This window comes from Peromyscus maniculatus, chromosome X, assembly GCF_049852395.1.
Source record: "Peromyscus maniculatus bairdii isolate BWxNUB_F1_BW_parent chromosome X, HU_Pman_BW_mat_3.1, whole genome shotgun sequence".
NCBI classification, from domain to species: Eukaryota; Metazoa; Chordata; class Mammalia; order Rodentia; family Cricetidae; genus Peromyscus; species Peromyscus maniculatus.
In genome coordinates this window covers 111,732,129-111,745,936 of record NC_134875.1, presented here as the reverse complement: position 1 = coordinate 111,745,936, position 13,808 = coordinate 111,732,129, and the positions used below count along the sequence as shown (strand labels likewise).

General features: G+C 40.2%; 1 protein-coding gene across 8 annotated transcripts in view; it reads right to left on the bottom strand.

Moving 5' to 3' along the window:
- The window catches only part of Map7d2 (MAP7 domain containing 2), a 139,542-nt gene that overhangs the window by 43,982 nt on the left and 81,752 nt on the right, over positions 1–13,808 (bottom strand). For 5 of the 8 annotated variants that reach the window (XM_015992143.3, XM_076562526.1, XM_076562528.1 and 2 more), the window contains exons 4-7: positions 12,137–12,248; positions 11,234–11,332; positions 9,023–9,133; positions 341–471 (exon numbers count right to left, since the gene is read on the bottom strand). In XM_015992143.3, coding sequence (XP_015847629.3) covers positions 341–471; positions 9,023–9,133; positions 11,234–11,332; positions 12,137–12,248 — 453 coding nt within the window. The remainder of the gene's footprint in view (positions 1–340; positions 472–9,022; positions 9,134–11,233; positions 11,333–12,136; positions 12,249–13,808) is intronic. The other 3 variants (XM_015992147.3, XM_076562529.1, XM_076562530.1) reach the window with 1 other exon arrangement.

Below are 13,808 nucleotides of genomic sequence, written 5' to 3'. Positions count from 1 at the left end.
AGGTACAAAATGATAATTTTCCAAAGTTTGATAAAAAGTTAAACCAGCCAGGCAGTGGTGGCATGAGCCTTTAATCCCAGCACTCGGGAGGCAGAGGCAGGCGGATCTCTGTGAGTTCGAGGCCAGCCTGGTCTACAGAGCAAGATCCAGGAAAGGCGTAAAGCAACACAGAGAAACCCTGTCTCAAAAAACCAAAAAAAAAAAAAAATGTTAAACCAAATGTATCCTTTGAACAGTCCCTGGAGACTGACAGAAACAGAGACCCCAGGTCAAGGGGTAGAAACAACCATACTGTCAAATTATAGTACAGAAAAGAGTGAGAGAGGGCATTTAAACCTACCTGAGAAGGCTCTGCTCCTGCCACTGCTCCCTTCCCAGCATCTCCCATGCCAGATGTAGGTATACCCTTCTTCCTCTCAGTGGTCCGGGTCGGAGAGGACTTGTATGAAGATTTGAGAGGGCTGCCGAGAGCTACATGAAGACAGGCATGGAATACTAGAGAGTTACAACATAACAGCCAGAAAATACAGGAAACACAGATGGAAAAGGCAGAAGAATCAGAGGTTGAAAAGAACATATTTCTATAAAAATGTTAAATGTGTAATCCATATTTTTGAAGTATCCTTTTCCTATGTTATACAGAATAGATCTCATCTTAAACAAAACTCCTAAGAGTCCAGAGTCAAGTTCATTGGAGGGGTTAAAAGTGCACTTTGGAACTAGGCAGACTTTTCACTGCCGTCTAATAGCTGGAATACCTTGGGCAGGCTACTTAATGTTTCTAAGCTTCAATTTCAATATCGAAAGAACATAGAAGTCCTGACTACTGTCTTTGCAGGTCTGCTTACAAGATGGTACTTTGGCCAGTATCTAGGAGCTTAGAGTTTAGGAAGGTTTGTGTCATTCACTGGTGAGTGCTAAAAAAATTGTTTGTGCAAATAATACATTCTAAGTGGGTGAAATTTGGGTATTTGCTTAGTGAAGGGTGCCTACATGACTAGTTCCTACTAAAAACTCAAGGCATTGAATCTTTAGAGTGCTTCCTGAGTTGGCAACACTTTATGTGTATTGTTATACGAAGCATATCCTGCGTGACCATCTTAGGAGAGCCTTGGAAACTTACACCTGTTTTCCTCTCTACTTCTCCTACACTCTGCCCTTTGCTAACTTAGTTGTGTATCTTGCTACTATAGTAAATCAGTCATGAGCTATGAGTCCTTTGAGTTCCACTAATGAATCACAAAACACTGGTGTTCTTGAGGGCCTCTGCCATCAGAGGTGGGAATTGCTACAATGACTTCAATTCACAAAAATAAAGTAAATATAATATTTGGGAAAGGTGGAAAAAAGGAGAAAACTTGTGGTATCTGTGTAGCTGTGGAGTTGTTGACCATGGTATAACAGCCAAGATGTAAGAGATGAAAGCTGCCTACAAAATTTGAAGATAACTACTGAAACTCCAAGAGTGTTGCCTCGGGGGCAGGGGGGGATTCCTTGGCTACTTTTGCTGAGGTACTAAACTGAGGTAAAAATAACAATTGTGGAGTGGTTTTAGTTTTCTCCTTCAATGGAAATGGGAAAAAACTGAACCTTTTCTTGGTTTTGTCATCAGTAGGTGGGTTGGAACTGAGTACTGAAATCAGAACAAGTTTCAAACTGTTGTTTTTTTTTTTTACTATGATTTATTTTTTGTCTAAAAATAGAGACTGAAAAGCCCCAAAAAGAATCAACTTCCAGAAGAGATATACAGAAGAGTTTTAAAATTCAACTAGCGACTACTGCAAATACACCCTTCTTTTGGTCTCTAAACTGTGAAATATCCTGAATACTGCTTGCTGGACCACCTCGGTTACATATAAATGTCCATGGGACAGGTCTCTGATGGCACAAGCCAAAAAATCCAAGCCATTCTTCAAAGCTATAATTCTGATGCAGAGCCTGGGTACATTCTTGTAAAAGCTACAGTCTGGGAAAGGCTGTCAAGATGCATCATTGCTGTTTTCTGTTTGATTTTTAAAGTAGCTGTGGTTTTTAATAATGGACTTTAGGTCTGACTCTACTTACTCTACCTTTTGTTAGTATACACACCTAAGATAAACTATTTCTTCTATGTAGCTGTCCCAAGAAAGAGAATGATTTTTTTACACTGGTCACTGGATAAATGACTAAGCTAAAAAAATAGGAAGTCACATTAAGTCCTTTGAAAATTTAGTATTTTACTTTGAATAATACCTAACCATGGTGTGTCTTTTTGAATTAAAAATGTCTCTGTTTTCTTCTCCTCTTCCTTTCCCATCTATAAAAATGTTCTAGCCTTTTTAAAAGAAGATCGTGCAAGTGCAGTGAATAATCGAGAAATCAAGTTTTGACTGCTGAATAGAGTACAAACAAAACCCAGCTTGCAGTGACATGGAGGGTGCTGTCAAAGATATCTGTGATCTTTGTTTTCCAGAAGAAACTTCCCCAACACCTGTGTAAGCCACTATGAGCATGGATTTCTGGGTCTAGACTGCACGTAACAGCATGACTGAGGAAGTCCTGGTGGGCCAATTTCGGTATAGTTCCAATACAGTACATTAATATACTATCCACACTCATCAGGCAGATGAGAGTACCACCAGCAGAAGGGGGCTTTGGGACTGATGGCCTCAGGAAGTCCCTCTGGCATCACAGACTGAAATGAATTAATCCCACTGTACTAAGCACTCTGGGGCATGGTGAGAGGCACTACAGTGGGAGGTCATGTTGAGGGTGTCCTTTGATAATGAATCTCCTGCTGCAAGTGCCCTGAAGCTCTTAAGCTTCTTGTTTTCTATAGGAACCCATGAGCCCTCAAGAATGGCACTTCTTGTATGTGCCCTTAATGTCATAACATTGCCTCAGACCTGGAAGGTGGTCAGGTAAACTTCAACTTCCTGGCCAGAGCTGTGCTGGGGCCAGGTGAAAAAGATTCAGAAGGAACAGGAAGCAATCTGGCTAAGACATACCTCTAAGGTTAATGAGATTTTATTCTACTTCCAAGCCCAGGTTACCTAAAAGTTATAAGTAAGATCAATGCCACAGGTCTGCCTCATCCTTCTGTGTGGGTCTGTCTCACTGGTTAAAGACACCATGGCAATGGGTCAAGGGTGTAGACTCTTCAGAAGACAGCACTCAGATTCGACTACTGTTCTTGGAAAGGCCAGCTCCTAAGGTTGGTCTCTGAACAATACCTGGGAATTTAAGACTTTGTCAAGGTTCCCACCAATAGCTGGTGAGCAGATGATTTATTGTGTCTTAACTGTATGTAAAAAACAATCTGAATATCTGCTTTCACTTCAAGAGTATAAAATTTTGATACATACTGGGCAAGGAGTTTACATGGTCAGAACCCTGTAAAAACTCGGCTTTAACAAGCTTCCCTGGTTGGCAATTCATTCTTGTCTTAACTCCAGGAAACACATCCTGAGTGACTATACTGGAGAGGCTCTGCAAGCTTGTGCCTTGTCTTTCCTAGACTTTGTCCCTAGTTGTTTTCCCCTTTGTGGATTGTTTTTGCATATCCTTGTATCATAATAAATAAAAGAAGTGAGTATACCTGTATGCTGAATCTTCTGAGCAAATCATCAAACCTAGGCTTAGTCTTAGGGATCCCTGAAATGTTTCTCATTCTCAAAATGAGGGTACTTCCTACTAAGAATTTAGGGGTTGTTGTTGAGGTAGAATCGACATACCATATAATTCCCCCTTTAAATGTCCAGTTCAGTGATATTTTAGTATATTCAAAATCATAACCACAATTATAACCACAACTCCTAGTCCTTTTAAGGCTCCCAAATGAAACCTTTTACCCATTAAGCAGTCATTAACCTTCTTCCCTCCCCTACTCCTTGTGAAACATTGATCTACTTTCTGTCTCTATGGATTTATCTATTTCAGACGTTTTATATGAGCAGAATCATATAATTCATGGAATTTTGTGGCTGCTCTCTTTTACTCAGAATAGTTTCAAACTTCATCTATTGGGTATCATCTATCAGCACTCCTTTCCCATTTAAAGCTGAATAATAGTCTACATGCATACTTCATTTCATTGTCTATTCAAGTTGTTTCTACTTGTGGCTACTGCAAATAATGCTGCTAATGTTTTTAATTTTTCTGGCTCTATATCCAAAAGCAGAATTGCCAAACCACTTAAGAGGTTTTATAGGTTTTATAGCCAGACATAGTCACATATACTGGCAATCTCAACATGTGGGAGATGGAGGCAGAAGGATCAGGAGTTCAAGGCCAGCTTCAGCTACATCATGAGTTTGAGACCAGCTTGGACTGCATGAGGTTTTTGTCCTCCACCCACCCACCCCCAAACAAACAATAAGAATAGACCCTATGTAATTTTGATGTAATTTTCACCAAATACACTGTATCTTTGGAATGGAGACCAGACTCTACCTTATGTGGACATTGTGCTGCTCATCTGCAAATGAAGAAAATGCTTGCCTTAAATCTTGACATCATGATTTAATTGTATTTGGTAAAGGAAGGCCAGTGTTTGTCAGACTTTAACGTGCAGGTTAGGGAGCTGCTTTTCACAAAGTTCCCATTGCTGATCCACGGATCATATTTTAAGCAGCAAAGCTCTAGACATTTTTTGAGTTATTAATCTGTGACAACCAGTGTGTTATCTTATTTATACTATGATCTCATTTAATCCTCATAATAATTTAATATTAAATTTTTGAAACATGATCTTGCTATGTTGCCCAGACTGGCCTTAAACTTATGATCTTCCTACTTTGGCCTCTGAATAGCTGGCATTACAAACATTCATCACCATACATAGCTTTCATTACAATAAATAAAAACCAAAAACTCACATTTTATATATGAGCAATAATAAATGGTAGATCCAGCTGTGGCACTCCAGGGAGTAAGGTCTATATGCTACTTTTCCAAACAATCTCCTAAGAAAAGTCTACTAACTTCCATAGCCCATCAAGTTGATTTTCTACCTGATTCACATGCCACCAGTCATAAGATAATTTACTCACCTATATATTATTCAACTTTAAAACAAACAGCAACAGCAAAATACTGCCAGGCAGAAAATGCTATTAACCATTGAAAGCATTTCATAAAGCCAGCAAATGGGAAGCAAAATGCAAAAATTCAGGAATGAATCCAAGGCTGATCAAAACGGTTTCAGGCATTTTCTTTGACTTCACCACTTGGCCTCTTTTCCCTGAGTCACTTGCTTGCTCAGAGAGCATGTATGTACTTCTGTTTCTGGCTAAAGAGGCCTGTGTGGGTACCAGCAGTCTCTAAACAAGGAAGGTTTCCATGGAACTAAGGTACATGCAATGAGCTGAGGGATGGAATTAAACTAAATTTTTAAAAAGCAGAATTAAAGTAAAAGAAAATAATGTTTAAACAAGATAGTACAGGGTAGCATTTAACATTTTGGTGGCAGAACAAATGTGGAAATAAAAATAATTCTAACAAAGGATGGCTTTGGAGTTGTCCTAGTAAAATTAAACAAGTAAGACATCACTTAAGAGTTTAGGAGAGTTCATTCATTCTCTTGTGGCATTAGAATTAATTTAACACACTATTACAGTGACCTTAGCTATATGTAATGGTAAACACCTATAACCCCAGCATTTGGGGACTGAAGCAGGAGAATCCTGAGTTTGATGCTAGTCTGAGCTACACAGTAAGAGCCTGTCTCAAAAACAAAACAAAGCAAAACAAAAGGAAAATAAGCACAGTGGCCTGTATTAGTTGAAGAGAATTAATGACCCCCCTTCCAAAAGTTATATAGACCCAGTTACTCACTAAGTACATTTCACATTAGAAAAGGAAGGGTTGTACCAACAGAAACAAAAAACACCTCATTTTAGGCTCTCTTGGAGGCCTACTCTTTTCTGAAGAGGAAACAGAGGAGAAGGGGCTCTCAGGGAGAGGGGAGGTTGGAGGGAACTGGAAGGAGTGGAAGGAGGGGAAACTATGATCAGGATGTAATGTATGAGAGAAGAATCTATTTTCAATAAAAATTTAAAAAATTAAATATTTAGGCCGGGTGGTGGTGGCGCACGCCTTTAATCCCAGCACTCGGGAGGCAGAGCCAGGCAGATCTCTGTGAGATCGAGGCCAGCCTGGGCTACCAAGTGAGCTCCAGGAAAGGCGCAAAGCTACACAGAGAAACCCTGTCTTGAAAAACAAACAAACAAAAAAAAATTAAATATTTAAAATATATATAAAGAAATATTTTAAAACACTCATTTTTTAAACGAAAAGTGCCATCCTGTAACATTACAAAAATAAATGCTTACCTATCGTTTTAAACTTTTTTAAGGGCAAAATTACACAAACTGCACAAAAGTAATACCCAACCAATTATCAGCTTTAATGAAAGATAGTAGGTAGGATTCATGATCCCAAATTCCCAAATTCAGTGACCACTGGATGTGATAATTTACATCTAGCATTTGGGAGTGGAGGCAATAATCTCAGAAATTCAAGGCCAGTCTTGTGGTGGTAATCTAATTGTACTGAATTATTATTTTGATTGTGTGTTAATAAATAAAGTTGCCCGGGGGTCAGAGCTATTAGAGCCATAGAAAGAGTGTGGCGGTGGTGGCACACGCCTTTAATCCCATAGATCTCTGTGTGTTCAGGGATACAGCCAGCATTGGAGACATATGCCTTTAAGACCTAGGGGGCTGTACATTCAGACAGTGACGAGGCAGTCACATATTTGGGTTTACAACCAATGAGGAGGCAGAATGACTGTAAAATGGATTTATAGACAGGAAGTAGCTCTCTTTCGGGAAGCTGGGACACCGCAGGCGGAATGGTGAGATTTTAGCTCTGAGCTCTGACCTCTCGGCTTTCTCCTTTACATTGTTTCTGTGTTTCTTATTTAATAAGACGGTTAGTTACATCAACACAGTCTGAACTGAATGAGATTCTGCCTAAAAAATCTACATGAAAATGACAACAGAAAACTAAAAAAATGAAAAGGAAAAATAAAATAAAATATAATAACTAAAATGTTTTGGTTTGGGGATATAATATATGACAATGGATCTTGTTTGGATACCTATTTAGTAAGTGGTATGGAGATTAAAAATTTTCAATTTAGAATATACAAGCAGATAATTTAGTTGTCAACCATGATAAAGCATGTTTATCTATGCATGTTCATCAATGCAAAGAAATGAATTTGAGAAAATACAGAATATGTTTGCTAAAGGAATAGCCATAGAGTTAAAAGTGCTAAGTATTTTCTCTTTAAAGCCTTCCTTCCTTTCATGTTTCCACTGGTTGCCATGAATGGGCATCAGAAATCAGCAGCATGTGACACTTACAGGGACTATGCTACACAAAACATGCTTCTGGATGGAGGGATAAAAATGCCAGTGAATGACAACCAGAAGGCCCACCGTCCTCTTCGAACTCACAAACCTACTGATCATCCCTTGGTGATGGCCTGACAACTTCAATAGTCCTCTATACCTGACTTTCCTTTGTCGGTGCTTTAGGATATGCATGTTACACAAGAAAGAGCCCTCTCTCTTTTAACCTATGTACAATAAAAGGCAACAATTCAGGCCTCCCATGACTCTTCTGAGCCTCCACTAGAACACAGATGCTGTTACATCTACTCAGGTTCTGAGAATGATATGTGTCCCTCTATATACACAGTCTCCCAAATCAAAGCACTGCCTGGAAAGGTCCTTCATGCTTTTCCTTTTTTAAAAAAGAGTCCTCCACACAGAATTCCCTGGGAAGGGGAAAGAGATGAGATCTCCTGGGTAAACTGGGGGGGGGGGTGTGGCAGGGAGGGGATGGGGGGATGGGAACATGAGGGATAGGGCTGGTCGAGTTGGAGGTGGACTGAGGGGGAGAGGAATGTAAGAGATATCTTGATAGAGGGAGCTATTATGGGGTTAGGGAGAAACCTGGTGCTAGGGAAATTCACAGGAATCCACAAGGATGACCTCAGATTAGACTACTAGCAACAGTGGAGAGGGTGCCTGAACTGGCCTGCCCTGGTAATCAGATTGGTGAATACCCTAACTGTCATTATAGAGCCTTCATCCAGTAACTGATGGAAGCAGATGCAGAGATCCACAGCCAGGCACCAGGCAGAGCTCCAGGAGTCCAGTCAAAGAGAGAAGAGGGATTCTATGAGCAAGTGCATCAAGATCATGATGGGGAAATGTACAGAGACAACTGAACCAAACTAGTGGGAACTCACAGGCTCTGGACCAACAGCTAGGGAGCCTGCATGAGACTGACCTAGACCCTCCACATGTGGGTGACAGTTGTGTAGCTTGGTCTGTTTGTGGGGCCCCAGCAGTGAGATCAGGATCTGTGCCGGGAGCATGAGCTAGCTTTTTGGAACCCATTCTTCATGCTGGGTTGCCTCGCCCAGCCTTGAAGCAGGGGGAGGAGTTTGGTCCTCCCTCAACTTGATGTGCCATGCTTTGTTGATTCCCATGAGAAGCCTGCCCCTTTCTGAATGGTGCTAGACAGAAGATGGGAGGAGAGAACGGGAGAGGAGGGAGAAGAAACTGTGGCTGGTATGTAAAAGAAATGAAAAAAATCCTATAATTTCTGTACTTTTTCATTTATAAAATAGGCAGGCCTACAAACCATGAATGACTTCAGAGTCCCATTTTTCCATGTTATCAAGTCCCCCAGATAACTTTAACTAATCAATTCTGCTCTTTCTAGCTAATCAATTATATTACATCATTGATCCAGCAGGTGCTTTAAAAACAAACTAAAAAACCCTCCTCTTTGCTCTGTGAAATAGGTTCTTGCAGATTGGGAGATTATCAATTCCTATTGATCAGTAATGACCTTCCCTATGGAACAATACCACTTTCCAAAGTCCTGTTAGCCAGACCCTAGAGGTTAGGACAGTGGTAGTATTTACAGAAGGCTTGAGAGGAAGCTTTCACAAAGGGCACTGTTAAGACATTCACACCAGAAAGAAGCAAACTGGAGAGACAAGGTCTACCTATTCACTTGCCTCGGTCTGGGGAATAAGATATTGCCACGGTGGATGAAGACAGGCGTTTACTCATAGGAGGCTCCGTCTGCTTTGGCAAATTCATGGTTGATGTTGAAAGTTTGTCACATGCTGCAGAGAAATGCATTAAAGACATTGATTTTCATATCACTGTAGCCTGTGAAATCAAATCTCAAAAGTGTCCTTCCTGTCCTCATCCACACACATCCAGTGGTGCTCCACTGCAGCACAGCACATGGCTTCCATTATCTTAATCTGGAAATGTCCAGGCTACAGCAACCACTGGTTTGCAATTTCTTCACTGTGCTCTTGTCTTTAATTTAAATGTTCAAACTCACTCAGACACTGAATGATACTAATACTAAAACGATACTAATTCCACCTAGTGTTTTCTTTTGTCCAAAGACTTTTAAATATAACCGCATCAAACAAAACTAACCTAGACTCAGGGACAACTGTTCCTAGAAATATCTAGTACCTTGGCTAAAACCCTATGGGCTGGAACAAAACTGTTCCTGAAGGCTATTTGAGGCTCAGGGTGGAAAAAGAATGTCATTTGTAACGAAGGAGCTGTGTTTAAAGCAGCACTAACTCCAGCAGTTGCTGACGGGCTCTTCTGCAAATGCTTTAACAGTATAGCAAGGATTTCAACATCTGACCCCAGATTTGGCTCTCATGTTCAAGTCATTGGTTTAGACTGGCTTCTAAATAGATCATTACAACCAACAGAAAAGTAGTGCCAGTGCCAGTGAAGCTATGTCCGAACCCAAGGCCAAAGTAAAACTATGCATGTGTTGCTGTTGAGGAAGCTAACTGCTACAATTTTCAAAATTTAACTTGTTTTCAGATGAGAGAATTCCTTGTACATGGCTGACCAAGGGGCAATTTCTGCTGACCAAGGGGCAATCTTAAATCATTTTAATTAAGCTAAAATCAAAATATATCATATTTTAATTGAGGATACATAAAATACTTATTCTTGAAATGATGTTTTACATTTCAACACTCTCACTCTTTATATTTTAATTACTTAAACTTTCTGGAAAAATAAGCAAACACTAGAAATTATAAACCGTGTATATAACTGTACACTTTTCCTCCTTTGCCTCAGGCTCTGATATGGCTTGACAGAGCACGAGTATCTAGAAATTCATATTTGGGTCAGGGATGGTGCTCAGTGGTGGAGTGTTTGCTTAGCATAGGTAACACCATGGGTTCCCTGGGGAAGCAGGGGAGGAGGAGAGAGGGAAAGTGGGAAGCAATTTGTTATTTTGTTTAACATAGATTGTTCTGTGGTTTAATTTTTTAAAATACAGCATTAAAATATTATCTCATCTTGCTATTTTTGCCATTCCCATAAATTGTATGTCTGAGTCACTCACCTCACCTTGTTACTAGCCTTAGGTAGTAATACTCTAGTCTCACCTTTCCATACGGGAAGACCAAATCTCAACCCACAAAGCAAAATCTGGGATACTTAGAACTACCAATAAGGATATTCTGTGTCAGAGGAAAGCCAAAATTCCTACAATTAGTATGACTCTCTATATTACTGGTTAATATCACATCCCTTCTATTTCTCATTTTCAGTTTATCATTCAAATGTATAGGAATTTTAAAGTCATGACTAAATAGAAACTAAGTTTTGCTCTTAATCTACACATAAGAATTTTCCATGTTTGTTTGTGAAAGAGAGCCTTTTAGACAGCGAGATGGAGTTAGGCACAAAGCCACGTTGTCTAATTATGTGGATTCTCCATGTTAATACTGATCAATTTCCTACCACTAGCTCTCAAACACTTCTCCAGAAATCCATCACATTAACCAAGTCCAAGTATTCTATTTAGAAATCTGTGTGATTTCTGGGATTTCACCAGAAGCAATGAAATGTCTTGCTACTTGGTACCTAAAACAAGATGACCAATGAGACTGTTAAAAGTCTAAATGCACAAAAGTCAAATGCTGATGAGATTTTTTTAAGGCAGAAGTTAATGAGCTGAGGATGAAATGTCTCCAGGACGCTAAGATACAAGGCATGCAGCTCTAAGAACAAAAACATATGGGCATGTTGTTCACAGCTCTAGAGAAAAAGTCATGGCAGGTCAGACTAAGAACTCAATTGTGAAAGTACTTGAGACAGACACAGTGATGGAGAAGGGTGATCAGAACGGTTATCACAAAACACTATGGTATGGTGATGCTCGGGTATACCGTTGGTGGACTCGGCAGCAGCTGTAGTGGTCCCTGTGTCCGAAGGGAGGGTGCTGGCTGCTAAAGTTAGAGGAAGGGGTGGGGTATTTTCTGATTCACCTACACAGAAAAAAAAATCAGAGCAAAGAGAGGTAAAAGAAAAAGTTCCAATTTGTTGTTGCACTTTAGTTTCTAATAAAGAAATTAGAAAAGTAACAAATTAGTTATTGCCTTCTCAAAAGAAAAAAGAAAAGGTGTATTCACTGACAAATGATTAAAAGAACAAGATGTCAAAGTCAAGAGATGGTAATTTAAACATCTGCTCTCACAAAGAGCTGGTACACAACTCCTGCATAACAGAATACTGAGATCACTGAGACATATTATGACACTGCAAAGAGGAATAGGTCATCCTGATATTAGTAATAATCCATATATCTAGGCATTTGAAAATTTAAAGATAATTATGAATTGGATAATGATGTAAATAAGTTGCTTTAAAATGAAATCAAAAGAGCAACAAAAAAATCATAATGAAGAAGGAAAATGCCCAGCCCTTCTTAGAGAGTAACTGCTGTGCCTTTTCCAGTCACATCTAGGGCTGTGACTGTGTCTCCTGCCATTCCCCTCTCCTGAAATGAGATCAGTTTTGGACCTGCGTGCTTAGTGCAGCTACCACGCTCTGTATTTGTTTTCTCTTGCTCTTTCCTAAAGCCCAGTATTCATGCTTCAACTATCTGATAGCAGGAAGAACGGCAGCTCCCTTTATGAGAAATGCATACACACACAGGAAGCGTGGCAGTCTAAGCATCGGAAAAGGTGACTGTAGAGCTGTACACAACATCTTCCAATCCTGCGGACATCCAGTTATGCTCATCATCTCCCCACAGAGGCCCTGCAATGCAGAGATAGTATTAGACTCACCATCACGTCCTCCAGGCCCTGAGGCTGATGATCCTGCCCAGGAACACTTCTTCTTCAGCTCTAACTGCTGCGTGCGCTCCAGGGACCGGCGCATCATTGCTTCCAGGCGTTCCTGCCCAAATCCCCAAAAGCAAAAAGCATAGACTATTAACAGAAAACAGTATCAACCACTCAGCTGTACTGCACTGATGCCTTAGTGCTCTGGACGAGTCATGAAATGGGGCTTTCTGTACTCAGCATCCCAAACCCAGGCATGTGTGCTCTCTTCACCACACCAGTGCCTTTTGCTGAGTGGAGAGTAAACAATACAGCTAGGCTAGTGCTGGCTTCTCCAGCCGCAGACTGTGAACACTGTCCTGTCCTGTCTCCTCCCTTCTCCTCCCTGGGGAGAGGCTGTTGCTATGCCAGCTCTTGATTTGCTTATGAATAATGCTCAATAAGCATTAACTCTTTCAAGCCTGTCTCAAATTTGGTTAAGAGAACTGAAATTTGGTCCCAGTACCAAATGTAAGCCTTTCTAATTGAAAACATGAAAAAAAAAAACATAAATTGAAGTATAATTTGAATTTTCAGCCTTGTATATATAGCTTTTGAAGACTTGACTTTGAAACATATTTTATAAAGCCCCGTTTTCATCTTTGAGCTTCTTTTCTACATTGTAATACTTGTCTGCTCATATCTTACGGTAATACCACATAGTCCAAGATTTGACAAGGGTACAGAAACTTCTGGCCACAAAATAAAACACCCAATGCCTTGACACAGATAGGTGTGTGTGTGTGTGTGTGTGTGTGTGTGTGTGTGTGTGTGTGTGTGTGTGTGTGTGTGTGTGTGTAGGTGGGGTGGTGGCAAAAACTAAGTAATTTTTAACTAGAAAATAAAAACAGTTGCCAGGCTACTCTCTTAAAGGAGGATTTATCAAATTGCCCATATTAACCAAAGTGTTACTTTCATAAAGTTGTTCTTGACAGTGAAGCAAAGGTGTTCTAATTCTGCACCCCCGCTACCTCAAAGCAAATACCAGCTCCTCTCCTTCCCTCTACTGGAGAAGCCTGAGGTAAGGCTGGTCATTACACTGCAGTGCTCTGGGACTTGACTAACCCTCTATTGGTCCAAATATGTAGGTAGGATTTTTGTGGCTTAATAAAAACAAGCAAGAAAAATTAATTTAGGATAGCAAAAGCTGAGTAATCATGACTTAAGCATCAGTGTTCCAGTTTGGAGTCAGGCACTCTCCAACCATGAGTGTGCATTTCTTGGATGTCATATCCTGATGATCTTGGCCATGAAGTTCTGATGACGAACACTGGTGGTCTTCCAGATAAAAGGTGGAACTTGGAGGGAACAGAGCTATACCACCAAATGAGTGAAATATGGCTACCAGAGACTGAGACCAAATAGTGTTTCATTACATTAAATTAACAATAAGTATTTAACTAGCAATCTAATTTGTTTTAAAAACTTCACCCTAGAATAAATTTAGTTCAGGATGAGTTTTGGTACATTTTCCACATGTCAGAAGAACCTCATAAGACAGCCACTAATCTACTAAGGGACACAGTCAGAACAAAGACCACTGAAGCCAGCCTTGTTACTGAGCAGCTATCTAAGAGGCAGAATCATAAAGGACTACTTGCTCTCCTAAAGCCAGACATATCCCTGGAAAACTTAG